Source organism: Megascapheus bottae, chromosome 21 (genome assembly GCF_031878675.1).
Source record: "Megascapheus bottae isolate mThoBot1 chromosome 21, mThoBot2.hap1, whole genome shotgun sequence".
In the NCBI taxonomy this organism is placed as follows: domain Eukaryota; kingdom Metazoa; phylum Chordata; class Mammalia; order Rodentia; family Geomyidae; genus Megascapheus; species Megascapheus bottae.
Genome location: NC_143529.1, coordinates 40,032,116 through 40,052,657, shown reverse-complemented (window position 1 = coordinate 40,052,657; position 20,542 = coordinate 40,032,116). Strand labels below are relative to the sequence as shown.

At 48.9% G+C, this 20,542-nt stretch overlaps 1 protein-coding gene across 1 annotated transcript; it reads right to left on the bottom strand.

Moving 5' to 3' along the window:
• Positions 1-536: 536 nt before the first annotated feature.
• Positions 537-17,972, bottom strand: Ing5 (inhibitor of growth family member 5). Its single transcript, XM_090355202.1, has 8 exons — positions 17,902-17,972; positions 15,842-15,913; positions 9,732-9,898; positions 8,166-8,277; positions 7,970-8,063; positions 6,056-6,191; positions 5,843-5,904; positions 537-4,268 (listed from the first exon to the last, which is right to left on the bottom strand). The coding sequence occupies exons 1-8, from the start codon at positions 17,936-17,938 to the stop codon at positions 4,226-4,228; spliced, it is 723 nt and encodes a 240-aa protein (XP_090211328.1). The 5' UTR covers positions 17,939-17,972; the 3' UTR covers positions 537-4,225.
• Between the last annotated feature and the right edge of the window lie 2,570 nt (positions 17,973-20,542).

The following is a 20,542-nucleotide window of genomic DNA, read 5'->3' as shown; positions in this document are numbered from 1 at the left end:
AGAACAGTTCCCAAGGGGTCCTAACATTCCTGTGAGCCCTGCAAGCCAAGCTTCTGCTCCAGGAAGAGCAGACAGTACTTCATAAAGAAATCCAGGACATCTTCATGCTTGTTTGTACATATCCTCCTTGATGGTAAAACACAGAGGAGACACAGGACAAGCCAAGAGCCTTTGTGAGCGCCCAACCAAAGTGAGGCCCAGGGTCCTAGGCCCGTGAAGTCCCCACCCAACTCCAACTCACTGCATACCTTCAGAGTTACCATGAGACACAATTATCTCTGGCACAGCATCAAAATGCTATGCCTTGGGGCCAGGAGTTTGGCCTAGTGGTAACGTGCTTGCCAAGTATGCACAAAGGGCTGGGTTCAACTCCTCAGTACCACATCCATCGAAAAAAAGCCAGAAGTGATGCTGAGGCTCAAGTGGTAGAACTCTACTTGAGAAAGCCCAAGGACAGTGCTCAGGCCTTGAACTCAAGCCCAGGACTGGCAAAAAAAATGCAATGCCTTTTTCCCAAAATGATTCACTTCCAAATGTTTGCTTCCAAAAATACTTTATTAAACAATATATCCATAATCTATAACATGATCCAAAAATACAGATATACAACTTTACATTATTTAATAAAAAGATTTACAATAACATCTCTCCTGTACAAAGGGAACTTAGGTAATAATCCCTTGAAAATAGGATGTGACATTCATGTTAAAGCTGCATCATCCTTTTGGATGGAGTGTGGTGAAGGAAACCACAAAGCACAGATCGAGGAGACGCTTCCCAGATGCTCTCAAGGACACTATTAATCTTCCCTTGCTTTAAACTCTCGGCACAGAAAATGAAGAACAATCACTGCTGGCTTAAAAAAATCTAAGAAATCCTTCCATCTTTAATACATGAAATAAGCATCCCTCATTCTTTCAAAACTATGAAGAACTAGCCTTCAAGCCCCCTAGCCAGGGCTGACTCTTGGCTCTGCAGTCACAGGAGGAAGCTGCTCTCTAGACAGTTACTGCTCAAGGCAGGCCTTGCAAAGAGCTCCAGGGACAGGGGAGGGGACAGAATTCTAGGTGCTGTGTGGACAGACGTGAACCAGGTGGGCTGCCCCAGGTGCTCACGAGCCTTCTTGCCAGCAGGCTCTTCCTGCAGACTAGAAGACAGCCAGCCGGTGGTCTGGTCCCTGCTGCTTTTACAGCACCCACCCACACGGCCCCCAATCTGCAAGATGGACAGGAAAGCCAGCCTACAGCTACCTGTCTGATTCAGGCCACACAGCACTAGCACATTCACAGCTCCGGAGGCTCCAGTTAATAAGTTTTTTATTTAATACAGCATACTGCTTTTCCTGCAAGACAACTGGGAAAATTCCTTAATTGCTGACTGATAATGCAATGCTGAAAATGAGGAAGGTTACTTGATTTTTCCCCCTCTGAACAAAACTCTTGAGCACATCAGTGAACCTCCTGGTAAGATATGTATACCACTGGCACAGGGAAGGCAACTGCCACAGTGACCTGACGTGAGGGGTTCCGCTCAGATCCCCTTAGTCCACAAGATGCAGGTGGCTGCAGAATCGCCTCCGGGTGGGTCTGGCTTGGCAGGTGTGGCCGTGGAGGGTCTACCCCACTACTAACCCTGGATTCAAATAAGCACAGGTGGCCACATCTTCAGGCGTGAGGCCCCGGGGCCTCTCAAGTGTCACATTCTTTTCAACCTGTGGCCATTCTTTCCAGTGCTTCTTGCTTACAGAGGGTCTGACAATCAGGACAGGAACTCTATCAGCTACCAAGTGACTTCCAAGAAATCTTATCCTGTTTTCTGTCGTTTTGGTGCTGGAGTCAAGCACAGGCTTCACACTTGCTAGGCAAGTTCTCTACCACTGAATTCCCAAACCTGTTTTTAAGTATGTACACATTGTTTTGTTGACATTATTGTAACTGGCAAAGGTAAGAGCCAATACGATATTAGTCCACAGTGACAAAGGAAGCTGGAAGACAAAACCTAACCAGCCTCCCATAGCACCTGAACCAACAAATACCATTTCTACCCAATGATGACAGAGCAGAGACAGCCCAGAATAAAGCCAATTTTAACTCAGCTCCTAGGGCAGTGTTTATTCATACACTTCCTGTGCTTATAAATGACAAAGTAGCCAGGCGCCTCGGTGGCTCACACCTGTCATCCTAGCTACTCAGGAGGCTGAGATCCGAGGATCAAGGTTCAAAGCCAGCCTGGACACAAAAGGACCAGAGACTCTTATCTCCAATGAACCTCTAGAAAATGGGAAGTGGGGCATGACTCAAGGGTAGGGTGGTAGCCCTGAGCTGAAGAGCTCAAGGGCAGCACCCAGGCCGAGTTCAAGCCCCATGACCCAGGGAAAAAAAAAAAAAGACAAAGTAGCTGGTCATGCACTCAGGATTCTGAGGTAGGAGGATGGTAAGTTTAAGTCCAACTGTACTACAAAGGGACACCCTGTTTAAAAAGTAATACAGCATGTATAAGATCTCACAGGTTTGATCCTCAGCACCAGGAAAAAAGAAAAATCCTTTTCTCACACTTATTTTCTCTAATCTGGAAATATCTGTGTTACAACTTGGTTTTAGGAACTAAAAATTGTATTTCCGTTTCATTCTTGGCAAAATGGGATGTGCCCTCCAGTCTTGACCTCACTATCTTCTCCTTTCTGAGCATCTTCTCCTTTCTGCATATCTACAGGAAGCCTGAGGACTCAACATGGATGAGCTACTGCAACAGATACCTCTGGCTGCCGCACAGGCCACTGGGGAAGGGTCAACACCACTAACCAACATACACAGCAGACACAAGCATAGGCCACTCTGCTGGCTCTCAGCCCTGACAGACAACCCAGAACAGAATCTGGAGAATCATAGTCCCCATGCCACCCTGCCCTCAGTGTCCCTGATGTCCTCATTCTCATTCATAAACACAAGCTGACTCGTGGAGCTTCCTGGCTATCTGTGAAGAGCTGGACAATGGAAGGAAAACATATGGAAGTGTGGCCACCAGATGGAAACAGCACATCAGTCCAAAGCCCTCCATAAAGAGAAAACACCCTCCCTCTCCTTAGGCTGGGAATTCCACACCTCAGATCTTTTCCTGTGTGAGGATGGAACAGGCTTCTCTTGGTCCTTCCCTTGTTGTCACAGACTCAGAATATACATTAAAAGATAGCTGAGTCAACTGAGCTCCACATGAGGTACTGCCACAAATGTATCTCAATAGGCAAAGTATATGTATACTCTCCAATTATTACCAAAAAGACTGTTCAACACTGGTTACTGAATGCAAATTAAACAAGTATATCTATCTACCTCCATTCCAGAACTACTATTGGGCACATGAATTCACAAATCAAGTCACATAATTGTATTCCCCTTGGTTGTAAGCTGCTGGTCTAGTGGTATGCAACATAAACAGAGTTCTAAAACCAGCTCATAGTAGACAGACTCACTTCATAGACACACAGACCCACAACCTTCATGCTATTACAATAATTTCATCTTCACAGTAGAAGTATCAGGAATTCCCAGAGAAACGGACTTCAGCCCAGTGGGTAGGCATGCTTGGCAGTGCTGACTGTGGTAACTAACAGCCGAAGCTGAGGGAGAGCCATTTCCTTGGAAAAGTGAATCTCCAGGAGGACAGGAAGTCCATGCTAAAAGGCAGTGTACCTCAAGGCAGGAGCATCTGCTCCTGCCCTTCCAGGCACATCAGAGGTGTCCTGTCCAAGAGTCCATGCCACCAGAGTGGAGAGCAAAGCTCTGGGGCATCATTGTGCCAGAGTGACAGATAGCCTTCTGGTATCGTGCACCAGGACACAGCAGATGGGCACTCAGGCTGATTCTGGTCACAAAACGGTGGCAGTGTGCCAGGTTAAAATGTCTCCATCACGTACTTTGCCTGGTAGCCTGAGTTTACAAACACCCACCCATGGCCCCAGGTTGGCCTGAAGGCTGCCATGGCCAGAGCTGGGTGGAAGGGGGACGTCCGTATATAACTTCTGTCGCAAATCCTTCTGAGATTGCTCATCTGTGAAAACACGGTATGGTTGTTTCTTATTTAAGAAAATATCCAAAATCATAACTGGCCATTGAGTTATGAAGCATCAGTTGAAATAAGGTAGTTTTAAAATTAAAAATATATATATTGCAACACGAAGGAAGGAATATATTAATTTGCTCTTCAATCTGGGCACCCAGCCTCTTCCTTACTTCTTCTTCCTCTTTTCCTGAACACACCTCGGGCAGAACCTGTGATGAAAAAGGCACACGGATCGGCCCTTTGTGTCATTTCTGCAATGTGCAGGACACCAAGTCTCCACCTCCCCCATGTCCCAGGGTATGTAGACTCTGATGAGCCAGAGACGCCACAGTCAGTATGGCCTTCCCTCTGGGGAAGGCTGCAAATTAAACAAGAATCTCTGTGCTTTGATGTTCACAGATGCACATCCAGACATGATGGAATGTACAAAGCTGGTCACTCTTCCCTGCCTGGTTACAGGGTCACAGCACCCACTGCAGAGCTGTAGCTAGGTATCTAGGGGGATAGGCATGCTGAGGGCATGCCCTTACTTGCAAAGGAGCCTTCCACCTCATCCAGACAGCTTCTCTGCCTAGTGCTACATCCAATACTGTGCCCCGCCAGGCTTACAGGATCTCATAGTCAGACCCGCCCTCCTGCTGCTGTTAAGCCTTTCCTACTTGGAAGTGCAGGAAAAAACAAAACAAAAAACCTCACTCTGTTCAAATCAAACACAAAAATCTACTCATTTCCAGCTATACGGGTCTGCTCTTTCTTCTGCCTTTTCCTCAGCTTGAAGCTGTCACCCCATCAGAAGCAGAGCTACATGATAAGGTGTCACACACCCACCCACAGCCCCCACCATATGTCCCCATCATGCACTAGGCACAGCCAAGATCCCTTATCGGAATGCCAGGGCACCATCCTGGGCATGCAAGGGTGAGGCAGCAGTCAGTAGTTGTGATGAGGTATGTCTGCACAAACACTGCCCACATCAGCCAGTGCACACAGCAGTGAACACACGCATCAGTGGGCGCCCCAGGAGCCCTCCTTTCCCTCTGTGGGCCTTGCACCAATATCAGAGAACGACTCATCCTCACTGACCACAGGCTGTCCTGAAGGAATTTCTATCTGTCTGCACAGCAAGCAGATCTTACCATGGTTCTGCATGCCACTATGTGAAGAGGATAGGATTCCTGCTTTCAGTTTAAGAACATGTACTCACTTGTAATGCAGATCAACAAATCCAAGATTTTACTTAAATGAAATCTTAAGAACATTCTGAATAGCTACACTGACCAGATGCAGACCAAAAGAACTCATCGTCTCCTGTATCAACTCCCAGAGCAAGGCCCTCACTGACCTATGCTAATCCTCATGCTTCCCACCCATGTCAGACTTTCCCACATTCCTCTCACTTAAGATGACGACGTCGACTCCACTTAAGATGGGAGCATGGGGTATGTCCCAGCAATACTGCACCTGTCTAACATATGCAACGCCCTGGCAGAATTCCTTACCCAGCACCTCTAGCAAACAAAACAACCAAAAGGAGCCAGAACAGCTCTTCTTCAGCAGGGATCAGCAGTATAAACACAGAAACTTAACACCATGTCCCTGGGTAAGCTGGGCGGTCGTGATGTCCCTACGAGTTCGCCCCACTCCCACCAGCCAGGACCAGTGCTGCCGCCATAGTAGGCACAGAGGCTGTAGCAGGAAGCCAACCCAGCTCCAGGCCATTAAGCGCCTCCCTCAGGGCAAGGCCACAGGCAGGAGTAAGCAAAACAAGTACCCACATACTGACCACTTTCCTTTGGGCTTTGTGGTGAGGTCCACACAGGCAAAGTGAAACCACTCAATTGGACACTGAAAGAAGAAGAGAACCCCACTCACTTTGCATGCTGAAGACAAGGAGCCCCAACCAAGTCCCACCCCTGCAGCATCTGTCAAGAGAGCCTCTGTCACTCAGCATGCTGAAGACGGTGAGCAACATCCATCCCGAGACCCGGACACTCACGTCTGGATTATCACAGCCAATCATCTCCCCATAGGACACCTGGTGGCACAGGCAATATGTAGGCTCATTTGGATCCACAGGCATGTCCAGGACATCAGAGGGATGCACAGACAGGATGGTGTCAGTGAACTCAGACCTGGGGGTGGGAAGAGCAGGCTAACCACAAGGTGACAAGAGGGAGGTATGAGGGACCAGGCACCGACCCTCAACGCCCTCCTGCCACGTGTGCGCCCAAAGCTCCTTTTCACAGTGTCTGAAGACAAATAAAGCTCCAGCGGGATATCTAAATGGGCTCTGGGAACTACTCAATATGACCAACTGATTGCCATCTCCTGACTGGTACTTAAGCCTGAGGAAATTTTCAGCATGTGTTTCTGATATGCATTTTCAACAAATATCACAAAACCCCTGCCTGTGCAACACTTAGTAAGAACTTAATAAGAAATAAGTAAGCACATGAGCAAATTGTTAGACAAACAAGCTCCCTTGGATCATCACCAAGGGCAGTCTGGAGGATGAGGGTGCAGCACCCCCACTAGCCAAGTCACAGGGCATCAAGGACACAAGTGATACTGCAGGGTCTCCTGCAGGTGCTACCCACTACCAGTTCAGTCTGCCTGGACTGGAGAAGAGACACGTGCGCCTTGGGGAAGAACAGAAGTTCAGTATCCACATCGTCTCCCACCTACAAGGCTGAGATCTGAGGATTACAGTTTGAAGACAACCCCAGGCAGAAAAGTCCTTGAAAGTCTAATTTCAAAAAATCTGAAAGTGAAGCTGTGGCTCAAGTGGTAGAGCACCAACCTCTTGAGTGCCAAAAACCTGAGTTCAAGGTCCAGGACTGGTACCAAAAAAAGAAAGAAGAAAAACAAACAAACAAACAAAAAATACCTGAGACCTGAAACAAGCAGAAAAAGAGGTCTGAAATCAAGAAAGAAAGAAAAAAGGGCTAGGAGATTGGCCTAGTGGTAGAGTGCTTGCCTAGCATGCACAAAGACCTGGGTTCGATTCCTCAGTACCATGTACATAGAAAAAAGCCAGAAGTGGTGCTGAGGCTCAAGTGGTAGAGCTCTAGCCTTGAGAAAGTCCAAGGACAGTGCTCAGGCCCTGAGCTCAAGCCCACGACTAGCAAAAAAAAAAAAAAGAAAGAAAGAAAAAAAAGCTGGTCTTCACAGGTAGACACTGATATTAGATGTTAGTTTGCAGAAGGGAACTTTAAAGAGCTACCATAAAAGTTAGAGAAACGTCATCCTAGCTACTCAGGAGGCTGAGATCTGAGAATCTCAGTTCAAAAGCCGTGAGACTCTTATTCTCCGTGAGAATTAACAGCTGAGCACCAGAGACTGACTCATGCCTATAATTCTAACTACTCAGGAGGCTGAGATCTGAGCAGACAGGTCTGTCAGAAAGACTCTCAATTCCAATTAACCAGCAACAAGTCAAAAGAGTTGTGGGTCAAGTGGCAGAATGCCAGCCTTGAGCAAAAAAGCTACCTGACAGTGCTAGGCCCTCAGTTAAGCCCAGCACTAGAAACAAAACAAAGCAAAACAAAATAAGATAAGGAAGAGATAAATACCGACAGGTGCACATTCAGCCAAAGTCAGTTTCCTTGAGAAGAGCTTACAAGGCACCCTCAGAAAGCACTCAGTAGTCTCTGGTAACTGAGACTGAAACTGTGCGTCAACAAACCATTCCACCCAGGGGCTCAGACCTTGTAGCCCCACTGGAGTGCTGGCAACCCCAGAGCTGTCCAAGGGTCACTGTGAGCACAACTTGGCTTAGCACCTGCTGAGCACTCAGAGCCAGAAGTCCCTGCCCAGGGTTGGTGTTCACCCAGGGGCTCTTCCTGTTGTCCTCATCCTTCACAAATGCACACAATGCTCCTCTGGAAGAAAAGGACAGAAAGCTTCTTACCCGCCTTTGTGCTTCTTTTTCTTTGGAGTGTCTTCTTCGGAGGTCCTCCTGCCTCGACCTCGAGAGCTTCTTTTTTCTTTCTGACTCCGACCTTCTGTAAAACAATAAAGTCTCACATTATTTTCCTAGAAGTGACTGAAACAGGACTAGACTCATCAAGCAATTAACACTTTTAAACAAAATTCGGCAGACTTGCTTTTCAGTCCTCGTCCTCCAGTGCTTTCAAAGTCACTGCCATCCATCTTGTCCTTCAGGTCTGCCTCAAAGCGTGCTAGGTCAGCATCAAGCCTTCGGATGTGTTTGTCCACCTGCAAAAGGATTTTTTTTTCTACCAGTCCTGGGGGCTTGAACTCAGGGCCTGGGCACTATCCTTGAGCTTTCTCAAGGCCATCGCTCTACCACTTGAGCCACGGTGTCACTTTCTGCTTTTTCTGTGTATGTGGTACTGTGGAATTGAGCCCAGGGCTTTGTGCATGCCAGGCAAGCACTCTCCCAGCCCACAAAAGGACATTTCTTGAAAGTCTGGGCCTGTTTACATGCCTGTAAATCCCAGTTACTCATGAGGCAAAGATCAATGAGAATCTTGGTTCAAATAAAGCATAGGCTAAACAGCAAGACTCCATCTCAACCAGTAAGACAAATGCAATGGTCTCTGTCTATAATTTCCGCTGCTAAGAGTGGATAAGAGGATCAGAGTCCAGGCAAGCTGAAGGCCAAATCACAAGACTCCAGCCAAGAGAAAGGGCACGGCCCAAGGAGTAGAGTACCTGCTTAACAAGTGCAAGATTCTAAGTTCAAAATCCCAGCACTACCAAAACTAACATCTAACTTTAAATAAAAATAGTAGATACAGAGATGTAGTTCAAGAGGTACACTGCCAGTTTTGAGTGAAAAACTCGAGTGTGAAGCACTGAATCAATGCCTCAGTTGTACTTCACAAAACCTGGTAGTGTACCAGACTCTAGACAACCAAAATCTCAAGTCCAACCCAGTACTGTATATAACTAACTAAATAAAGGCAAGAGCTGGGAATGTAGCTCAATGGTAGAGTGTTTGCCTAGCATGTGAGGCCCGGGGTTTATTCCCTAGCACAAAATTTAAAAAAACAAAACATAACCACAAAACTTGCAAAAGCTCCTCCACCAAATAAACAAAAAGGCCTGGAAACAAAACTACAGCTGCCAGGACCAAGAGTTTGGCCTAGTGTAGAGTGCTTACCTAGCATGCATAAAGTCCTGGGTCTGATTCCTCAGTTACCATATACATGGAAAAAGCTAGATATGGTGCTGTGGCTCAAGTGGTACAGCTCTAACCTTGAGAAAGCCAAAGGACAGTGCTCAGACCCTGAGTTCAAGCCAAGACTGGCAAAAAGAAAAAAGAAAAAAATCTGAGGCAGGAGTTCCCTTCTCCCCCCCCAATCTCAGGTAGGAGCCCCTTTGGCCCCCTTGCCCCCCCCATCTCAGGCAGGAGCCCCACCCCCACCTTCCCTCTTCCTCACCATCTCATAGGTCTGCATGGCCAGCTGCACCTTGTCATCACTGTACCCTTTAGCCCCCTTGCCCCCCCCATCTCAGGCAGGAGCCCCTTTGGCCCCCTTGCCCCCCCCATCTCAGGCAGGAGCCCCACCCCCCCACCTTCCCTCTTCCTCACCATCTCATAGGTCTGCATGGCCAGCTGCACCTTGTCATCACTGTACTCTTTGGCCCCTTGCCCCCCCCATCTCAGGCAGGAGCCCCACCCCCCCACCTTCCCTCTTCCTCACCATCTCATAGGTCTGCATGGCCAGCTGCACCTTGTCGTCACTGTACTCTTTGCACTTGTTATATGCACTTTGAATCTTCTGCAGGTGCTCTACTCGCTGATCAGATGAAAGAGTCTTTACCGTGGAAATATACTCTGCAGCCAGGATGTCAATCTCTGCTTTCTTATCTGTGGAGACAGGTGAGAAGCTAGCCCTGTACCAAGGTGCACAGCATGTTATCAAACTGGCAGCAACCTGACATCACCTAAAGTACTGGACAAAAGGGAAACCATGGGCTGGGAATGTGGCTTAATGGTAGAGTGCTTGCCTGGCATGAATAAAGCCCTGATTCGATTCCTCACAACTACATAAACAGAAAAAGCCAGAAGTGGCACTATGGCTCAAATGGTAGAGTGCTAGCCTTGAGCAAAAGAAGCTCAGGAACAGTGCTCAGGCCCTGAGTTGAAGCCCCAGGAGTAGAAAAAGGGAAAAAAAAAAAAAAAAAAAGGTGGGCCAACACTAGCCAAGGATGGGATGTGCTTTATACCTGGTGGCTAGCTCATAGTAGATCCCTCAAGTTGTCAGCACTGTTGGAAGATAAGCTATGTGGTCATCTTACCTAAGACCTGGCACACCATCCTTGGTCATGTGCCCCAAGGGCACAGGCACTCAGGCACCAGGAGACAACCCAACATCTAATCTGCAGTCAGACCACAGAACTCCACCCAGAGTACAAGGAGCGTACAGCCACACCCATTCATGTGGACCAATTCCACAAAGGTGACAATGAATGAAAACACAAGCCAGGGGAAAGACAAACCAAACTCTAATGCCAAGGGGCAGAGAAGGGACATGCACAGCTGCAGGTGGGGAGGTGCCACCCAAGAGCAGCAAGGGCAGAAGTGACTTAGAAAGGGCCCACAAGCCTCCATCCACGGGAAGTTTCACTTCAAGGCATTTACTAACCCATCTGCAAATGTGGGATGCGGTTTCTGAATGGATGCCCTAATTCACAGGTCTCCCCTTTCCCAAGACACAACACCAACAAACTACAAACCACAGTACTTCCAATGTGGCAAAGGCCCAATACAGCAAGCATTCTTCTTCACCAAAGCATGTTATCATGAAACTTAAAACTGTAATTTAGCTCACACCTGTAATACAAGTTACTCAGGAGGCTGAGATCTGAGAATCATGGTTCAAATCCAGCCCAGGCACTACAAAGCCGTGAGACTCATATCCAATTAATCCACAGAAAATAGGAAGTGGCACTGTGGCTCAAGGGTAGGGCAGCAGTCTTGAGCTGAAGAGCTCAGGGACAGTGCGAAGGCCCAGAGTTCAAGTCCCATGATGGGGGGGTGGGGACAAACCCTGTAAATAAAGAGAACAAATCAGTGGAAGTGGTGCTGTGGCTCAAGAGGTAGAGGGATGAGGATGCACAGCACCCAGACCCAGAGTGCAAGCCCATGGTCAACCAGACAGAGAGGGTGGCGGGGGAGAGAGAATCAAACTTGCATAACAGTAAAGAACAAGAAGTCACCTCTATAAAGGACTAAGTAGCTGTCACACAAGCAAAGATGACTAGAGTAATAAAGGTGAGTATGCCAGCCACAAAGTGTGAACTATGTGCCTGGTGAGTATGTTAGCAGCCATGAAAAGTAGAAAACAAAGATCTAGAGAGTGCTGGTGGCTCGGGCCTGTAATCCTAGCTATTCAGGAGGATGAGCTCTAAGAATCAAGGACAGGCAGGAAAGTCCACCATACTCTTGTCTCCAATTAACAACCAAAACAACAGCATTGGAGCAGTGGCTGTAGTGGTAAAGCACTAGCCTTGGGCAAAAGGAAACCCAGAAGTAATGTCCAGACCCTGCCCAGACCCTGAATTCAAGCCCCAGGATAGGCAACAAAACACACACATGAAAAAAAAGAAAAGAAAAGAAAAGAACAAGAGCCAGGTGCTGCTGGCTCTGGCCTGTAATCCTAGCTACTCAAAAGGCTGAGTTCTGAGGACTGAAGTCAAAGCCAATTCAGGCACGAAACTCCTTTAGATTCTTATCTTCAATTAACCAACCGAAAACCAGAAGTGGTAGTAGAGCACTAGCCTTGAACTGAAGAGGTCAAGGACAGTGCCTGGATCCAGAGTTCAAGACCTACCACTGACAGAAGGAAGGAAGGAAAGAAGGATCCAAATGGCATCAGATTTCTCAACACTAAAATGCAAGCTAGGAGACAATGCAGTGATGTCCGAATTTTGAGAGAAAAGGACCATCAGCCTAGAGTTTCATACTCAGCCAAACCACTGGCTACACAGACTTTTCAGTTGTGCAACACCAGCAAAATTCTCCCATCCAGGTCCTGTGCTTGGGAGGCTACCAGAAGAGAAACTCCACCAAACAAAGAAGCTACTCATAAAAAGGACATTAAAAATCCAGGTAATCAGGTCCTCTAAAAAAAAAAAAAAAAAAAAAAAAAGAGTAAGCCAGTGAGTGCTGGTGGCTCACCCTGTAATCCCAGCTCCTGCAGAGGCTGCAATCTAAGGATCTTGATTCTACGCCAGCCCAGGCAGGAAAGTCCATGAGCTTCTTATCTCCAGCTGGCCAACACAAAACTGGAAGTGGAGCTGTGACTCAAAGTGGTAGAGCACTAGCATTGAACAGAAGAACATAAGGACAGTGCCCAGGCCCTGAGTTCAATCCTCAAGACTAGTACATAAATTAAAAAAAAAAAAAAAAGTAAGCAGGGCCAAATGTTGGTGCTTCACACTTAAAATCCTAGCTACTAAAGAGGCTGAGAACTAAGGATCAAAGTTTGAAGCCAGCAGAAGCAGAAACTCAATTTCCAATTAAGCAGCAAAAAGGTGAAACTGGAGGCATGGTTCAAGTGTTAGAGCGTCAGCAATGAGTGGAGTAAGACATTAAGGTCTTGAGTTTAAGCCCCAGGGCCACCAAAAATAAATAAATAAATAAATAAATAAAATTGAAAGCAAAGGAAGGGGCGACACTGTCCAATTAGAAAATGTACATATTGCCTCATTTGTGAAATGTAACTCCACTGTACAACATCTTAATAATAAGAATAAAATTATATTTTAAAAATTAGGTACTGGTGGCTCACACCTGCAATCCTAGCTCCTCCAGAGGCTAAGATCTGAGGATCATGGCTCAAATCCTGTCTAGGGAGCAAGGCCCATGAGACCACCAAAAGCTACAAGTGGAGCTGTGGCTGAAGTGGTAGAGGGCTAGCCATGAGCAAAAAGTCAGGGACAGAGCCCAGACCCTGAGTTCAAGCCCTAGAACTGGAGGCTGGAGAACTGGTGCATGCACATGCACATACACATGTACATGTGTGCGCACGCACACACACACACACACACACACACACACACACACACACACACACACAAAATAAAGGAGCTGGGTGCTAATGGATTACACCCATAATCATAGCTGAAATCTGAGCATCACAGTTCAAAGCCAACCCAGACAGACATATCCATGAAACTCCTATCTCCAATTAACAACCTAAAGACAGAAGTAGAGATATAGGTTAAAACATAAAAGCTGAGTGAGAACACAAGGCCCTGAGTTCAAGTTTCAGTAGAGGCGCAAAAGACAAAAATAGTGGGGGAAGGAAATCCTGGAAGAACTCTATAAAACACAGAAGGCCTGGAACCAGACAAGAAGGGGTCTGGAAAAGGTACCTGCTGACCTTCTGCGAGGCCTAGAGGTCAGATAAAGCAGCAACTCCAAGAAATCTAGTTATTCAAAAAGTGTCAGGTAAGCATACAACTTTGGTGGCAGTTTTCACTACTTACACAGTTGCCCAACGTACCGAATGATCTCACAAACTGCAAGTCTACATATACAGATAGAAAGGGCTTGTTCAGAGGAATTCATCAACTGCAATGAACCAACTGAACCAAGTCTGAAATGCACTGGAAATAAGAAACAACAAGAATATGTGGTTAGTGGGCTAGGAGCGTGGCCTAGTGGTAGAGTGCTGGCCTAGCATGCACGAAGCCCTGGGTTCGATTCTCTAGTACCACATACTCAGAAAAAGCTAGAAGTGGTGCTGTGGCTCAAATAGCAGAGCACTAGCCTTGAGCAAAAAAAAAACAAAAAAGTGTCCAAGGACAGTGCCCAGGCCCTGAGTTCAAGCCCAGGACTGGCAAAAAAAAAGGAGAAGGAAAAAAAAAGAATATGTGGTTTAGGAACAAGAGTGCTTGCCTAGCGTGCATGACACCATGGATTTGATTCCTCGGTACACAGGCACAAAAGTTCTCTTATCTCCAATTAACCACCAGAAAACTGGAAGTGGTGCTGTGGCTCAAGTGGTAGAGTGCTAGCCTTGAGCTGAAGAGCTCGGGGATAGCGTCCAGGCCCAGAGTTTAAGCCCCATGAACATAAAAAAATAAATAAATAAACAAAAAGCTGGAAGTACTGCTGTGGCTCAAGTGGTAGAGTTCTAGCCCTGAGCAAAAGAAGCTCAAAGACAGTGGCGAGGCACGGAATTCAAGCCGCAGAACTGGCAAAAAAAAAAAAAAAAAAAAGAAAAAAAGAAAAGAAAAGAAAAGAAAGAAAGAAAGAAGAAAAAAAGAGTAAGAGTACGTAGTTTAGGAACAAGAGTTAAATACTGGGGCAGGAAGTGTGGTCTAGCAATAAAGTGCTTGCCTAACATGCATGATGCCCTGAGTTCAATTCCTTGGTACCACATACACAGAAAAAAATGAAGTGCTGCTATGGCTCAAGTGGTAGAGCAATAGCCTTGAGAACACTCAAGGACAGTGCCCAGGCCCTGAGTTCAAGCCCCAGAACCAGCACAAACTAAGTAACTAAAAAGCTAAGGAACACAGTTCCAGTCAGCACACACACACATACACACACACACACATACACACACACATACACACACACACACACACATACACACACATACACACATACACACACATACACACACACATACACACACACATAAACACACATACACACACACACAAGTACTAGAGCTTGCCAAGTACCAAGTGACTCAAATTCATAACCCTAACAGAACAGGAGGCTGAGATCTAGAGGATCATGATTCAAGGACAACCAGCAGAAAAGTCTGAGAAACTATTCCCAACATAACCAGCAAAAAATAGGGCAGGAAGTGTGGCTCAAATGGAAGAGCACTAGCTATGGATAAGCACGTCTAATGAGAGGCCTTGAGTTCAAACTTAGGTGCCAGGAAAAAAAAAAAAGTGCCAGTGTTCCATGCTTCTCATCCCCACTCAAGAGGCTAAGGAAGGAGGATTTTGCCAGGGACCACTGGCTCACACCTGAAATCCTAGCTACTTAGGAGGCTAAGATCGGAGGATTGAGGTTCAAACCCAACCTGGGCACTAAAAGTCTGTCAGACTCGCTGGGCATGGTGGCTCACGCCTGTAATCCTAGCTAATTAGGAGGCTGAGATCTGAGGATCAAAGTTCAAAGCTAGTCTCAGCACTAAAGACTATGAATAAGACTCTTATCTCCAATTAGCTACTAGAAAACTGGACATGGTGCTGTGGATTAAGAGTAGGAGAAAGCCTTGAATTGAAGAGCTCAGGGCAACACCCAGGCCCAGAGGTAGGGCAGTAGCCGTGAGATGATAAGCTCAGGGACAGTGGCCCAGGCCCAGAGTTCAAGCCCCTAAATGGGGGAAGGGGGGCAGGAGGGGATGTCTGTGAAGTCTGTGAGACTCTTATCTCCAATTAACCACTAGAAAACCAGAAGTGGTGCTATGGCTCAAATGGCAGAGCACTACCCTTGAGCTGAAGAGCTCAGGGACAGCGCCCAGGCCCAGAGTTTAAAGCCTCTTGACCAACCAAAAATAAAAAAATTTTAAAAATAAGGAAAGAGGATCTAGAGTGCCAGGCCAACTTGGGCTACAAGAAACAGCCTGTCTCAAAAACAAAACAAAATAAAATAATAACTATTCCTAACAACAACAACAAAAAATGTCAGCACTCCTTTGAGGATGCTGAACCATGCCCCAAGCGGGGCCACAGCCCCACTGCACTGAGTTCTGCATGCCCATTTTGCCCCGCCAAGCTCTCTGCCACCTTGCATCCCCCTGAACCTCCTTTCCCTGGTAGCTCTGGATGGACCCACCTTCTGTCCTCTGGTCTAGCTCACGCATCAACTGGAAGTTCCTCTGAAGTTCGCAGGGAAGGTTCTCAATGCCTGAAAGGGATATGAAAGCTCTCAGGAAGACGTCTGCATCCCAGACCTTAACCTGATGTCTTACCAGCTAGCCCAAAGAGCTCAAGGCTATTGCCCTACCCACTTAAGCCACAGCACCACTTCTGGTTTTCTAGTGGTTAATTGGAGATAAGAGTCTCTCGGACTTTTTAGTATCTGGACTGGCTTTGAACCAAGATCCTCAGACCTCAGCCTCCTGAGTAGCTAGGATTATAGACATGAGCCACTACGCCCAGCTTGACTTCTTTTTAGGATACCACACAGTGCTAAAAGAAGCTAACATGCTTCAGAAGCCTCCAGAAGCAAAAGAATTTAGTAGGGAATACAGGAAACAGCTGCAGAGGGAAGGGAAACAACCATGAACTGCAAGGTCCAAGGCTCAAGTCAGAAACTGAGTCCTCCTGAATCTCTCTTTGCCCTTAGGTCTAGTGCATTGGAGTTTGCAGACCTCACTGCATACAGGCTAGATGCAAGGGTCAACCCATTCTTGGCACATTACCCAACAAAGCAGAGCCAGCCACAGGGGCTAGCAAGCAATGTCAATACTGTGCCACTGAGGAGCTCACTCCTTAATTTTATTTAAACAGTCCCTGTGGCTAGTGGCAACCCTGTAGGACGATCAAGAAGGAGACCTCTGTGCCCTCCTACCTGCACTACACCCTCGAGTCCATACCAACCCCACACACTTTCATCAAGCTTGGGCCTTCACTCTCATTACTTACACCTCTACTTCCCATACATCTTAAGGTCATGTGTGTGTGTGTGTGTGTGTGCGCGCACACACGTGTGCGCGCACACACACACACACACACACACTCCCACAGGCACACCAGTTGAGGGCTTGAACTCAGGGTCTGGGTGCTATTCCTGTGCATTTTTGCTCAAGGCTGGTACTCTACCACTTGAACCACAGCTCCACTTCCAGCTTTCTGGTAATGAATTGGAAGTAAACTCACAGATTGTTCTGCCTCGGTAGACTTTGAACCTCAATCCTCAGAGTTCGGCCTCCTGACTAGCTAGGATTCAGATGTGAGCTGCTGGTACCCAGCACGAATCTTCCATGAACTTTAGAAACCCTGTATAGGGGCCGGGAGTGTGGCCTAGTGGTAGAGCGCTTGCCTAGCATGCACCAAGACCCGGGTTCGATTCCTCAGAAAAGGCCAGAGTGGTGCTGGGGCTCAAGTGGCAGAGCTCTAGCCTTGAGAAAGTCCAAGGACAGCGCTCAGGCCCTGAGCTCAAGCCCAGGACTGGTCAAAAATAAAAAAACCCCAACAGTACAGGGGAGACTTGCAGGGAGGTGGGCCTTCTCCAACCCGGCAGGTGCCCACAGCACACAGAAGCCATCATGCTGTCACTTCATAGCTGCCCAAAGAAGGGCCTCCCCGACGCCTGCTCAACGCCCCGGATCCCGCTTCGGGCATGGCAGGATCACCGCCTCTTCCCGGAGACACTTCCTCCCGGGTGAAGTGCAGACCACGGCCCCCGCCCCGGGGTGGGGAGGTCCGCCCACAGTACAGGATCCCGGGGGAAGGGAACGCACTCCACTTCCTGCCTGGACGCCTGCGGAGGGCCACGCCGGAGAGCGCACTCCACTCTGCCGCCGCGCCCAGCCCCAGACCCGGGCTCGGAGGACGGCAGGCCCGGGGCGGCCCGGCGGCCCCGGAGACCCCGCGCCCCGCAGAGGCCCGGGCCACGGGCGGTGGGAGGGGCCGGGGGCGGAGGCTGCCGGGGCGGGGCCGAGGCAGGCCCCGCCCCGCGCGAACGAGCACGCCCCCCAGTGACGCACCTGGAATTGGCGCGGCCGAGGAGGCAGGACCCCGCGCCACGCGCCCGCCCGCGGCCCCGCGGCCTGGCCCCGGCCGCCCGAGCCCCTCTCCCCACCCTCTCCCCGGGGTCTGTGCGCGGGCCGGAGCGTGCGGGATCTGCACCGGGCAGCCCTGCACGGGAGGCGGCGCGAACGGGGCGCTTACTGTCCAGGTAGTGCTCCAAGTACATAGCGGTCGCCATCTTCACCGCGACAGCGCTCGGGGTCTGCGCGGGCAGCGGTGCCGCGGGACGGGGGCGGGGTGGCGGCGCGCGCTCACTATTCATGAGCCGCGCACGCCAATTGGATGTCTAGGAGGCGGGGCGACGGCGGCCCCGCCCCCGGACTTCCGGCAGGCTCGCCGCAGGAGGCGGTGCCGGGCCTGAGGGCGCGGACGCGGCGCCGGGGCGAGAGCCGGGTTCCTGCCGCGTGCCACCCTGATGAGGCTCTGACCTCCCTGGTGTGCGGCCCCAGCGGACGTGGCGCTCCCGCCTGTGGCCCCTGGCTGCCAGGCGCCCTCCGCGGGGCGGGCCGGCGAGGGCGCCCGGGACCCCGACCTCCCTGCGGGAGGGCCTGCCCAGGTCGGCGGCCCTGCCGCCCCAGCCCCGGCCACGATCCAGGAGTCGGTTCTGGCCGAGCGTGACGGCCCGCGCGCCGTGTGCCCGCCTACCAGCCCTGCCTCGCAGTCCCCGGCGCCGGCGGCCGCACCCGTCACCCTAACCACTCCGGAGGGAGGCCGAGGGCTGAGCATCGCTGTTCACAGCCAGCCTGCCACAAAAGGCCCCCAGGCTCGCATCTCGCCTACGCCAGCACCGCACACCTTTCGTGTCTGAAAACTGAGCCACAGGTTCGGGACACTCCTCCGCCGCGTGGGGGGCGGGGGAATCGGGCTTGACCTCAGCGCCTCGCACTCACTGGACTCTGACACTCCACGACCTGAGCCGCACCTCTCAGATCACAGCTTCCTGAGTAACGAGGCTTACAGGCAGGAGCTCCCGGTACCCAGCCTATGGACACATTTTGTGTGTGTGCCAGTATTGGGGTGCGAACTCAGGCCTGGATGCCTGTTCCTGAACTCTTGGTCAAGGCTAGTGTTCTACCACTTTGAGACACAGCTCTACTTCCAGCTTTGTGGTTGTTAATTGGAAATAAGAGTCTCACAGACTTTCCTGCCTGGGCTGACTTTGAACCTCCGTCCTCAGATCTCAGCCTCCCGAGTAGCTAGAATTGCAGGTGTGAGCCACCAGCGTCCATCCTTATGTTCACATCTTATTTTCTTTAGATTTTCCCTGTTAATCACAGGATAACTGGCGTTTTCAGTCCTGATGTGGGCAAAGTAGAGCCTCTGGGGCAGAACGATCAGCGCGCTATGCTTCTTCCATGTGGATGCATCAGCTGAGTGTTGGATCTGAGTTCCAGTGCATGCTGCCCCAGTCAGTAGAAGGAGGCCCAGCAGGTGAACATGGCTCATCCATTCAGGTGTGAAGTGACAGAATGGGAACTGCTTCCAAATAAGTTGAGTCAGTAATTGGAGTAACAAGTGAAATAAAATTTGCCCAAATTCCTGATTTCTAAAGCTGGCAATGGACATGTGGGATTCATTACATTCTCTCCACTCCCATATTTTAGGTCTTCCATTAAAAGAAGGGAAAGGTGAGCATCTGTGGGTCACACCTTTAAGGCTAGTTACTCAGGAAGCTGAGATCCAGAGAATTACGGTTTGAAACCTGCCCTAACAGCAAAGTCCCTGAGATTTGATGTTCAAAAATAGACAACCCAGAGGCTGGAAATGTAGCTTATTGGTAGAGTGCTTGCCTAGCATGCACAAAGCCCTGGATTTGAATGTCAGTAGCACAGAAACAGAAAAAGCCAGAAGAGGGGGCCAGGAGTTTGGCCTAGTTGTAGAGTGCTTGCCTAGCATGCACAAAGACCCAGTTTTGATTCCCCGGTACCACATACATAGAAAAAAGCTGGAAGTGGTGCTGAGGCTCAAGTGGTAGAGCTCTAGCCTTGAGAAAGTCCAAGGACAGTGCTCAGGCCCTAAGCTCAAGCCCAGGACTGGCAAAAAAAAAAAAAAAAAAAAAAAAAAAAAAAAAACGCCATAAGAGGCACTTTGGCTCAATGGGTAGAGTGCTAACATGGAGCTCAGGGACAGTGCTCAAGCCCTAAGTTCAAGCCCCAGGTGTAGGAAAAAAAAATTTTTTTTGAATTAAGTAAGGAACATAGCCTAGAGGTAGAGTGCTAGCCCTGGGTTGGACTCCTCAGTACCACATACACAGAAAAGGCTGGACATGGTGCTGTGACTCAAGTGGCAGAGTGCTAGCCTTGAGCAAAAAGTGTCCAAGAACAGTGCCCAGGCCCTGAGTTCAAGACCCAGAACTGGGGAAAAAAAAAAAAAACCAGAGTGACGGAATACAGCAATTTTAACATATACTCACATCCTCTGCTATTTTCTTCAAAAATCTAAGGTGTGTATTCTGTCTTACTTCCAGCTTAGAACAACCAGTTAAGAACAAAACCTTACATTTCAAAAATCCTCCCTTATACCAAAGCAGTTCCTCTTTTCCTTTATTTATTTATTTTTATTTCTTTATTTTTTTGCCATCCCTGGAGCTTTAACCCTGAGCCTAGGCACTGTCCCTGAGCTCAAGGCTAGTGCTCTACTACTTGAGCCACAGCACCACTTCCAGCTTTTACTATGTATGTGGTAGTGAGGAATCGAATCCAGGGCTTCAGAGAATTCTAGACAAGCACTCTACCACTAATCCTTCCTTTCTTTATTTGCTGTTATTGTCTTTACAGAACAA

Bases quoted from the DNA above. Each gene is read 5' to 3' on its own strand.
- Ing5 (XM_090355202.1), bottom strand. From the start codon at position 17,938: ATGGCGACCGCTATGTACTTGGAGCACTACCTGGACA. The intron at 15,914-17,901 runs GTAAGCGCCCCG...TATCCCTTTCAG, and splicing joins CTTGGAGCACTACCTGGACA to GCATTGAGAACCTTCCCTGC. The intron at 4,269-5,842 runs GTCAGTATGTGG...TTTTCATCACAG, and splicing joins ACAAAGCCCAAAGGAAAGTG to GTTCTGCCCGAGGTGTGTTC.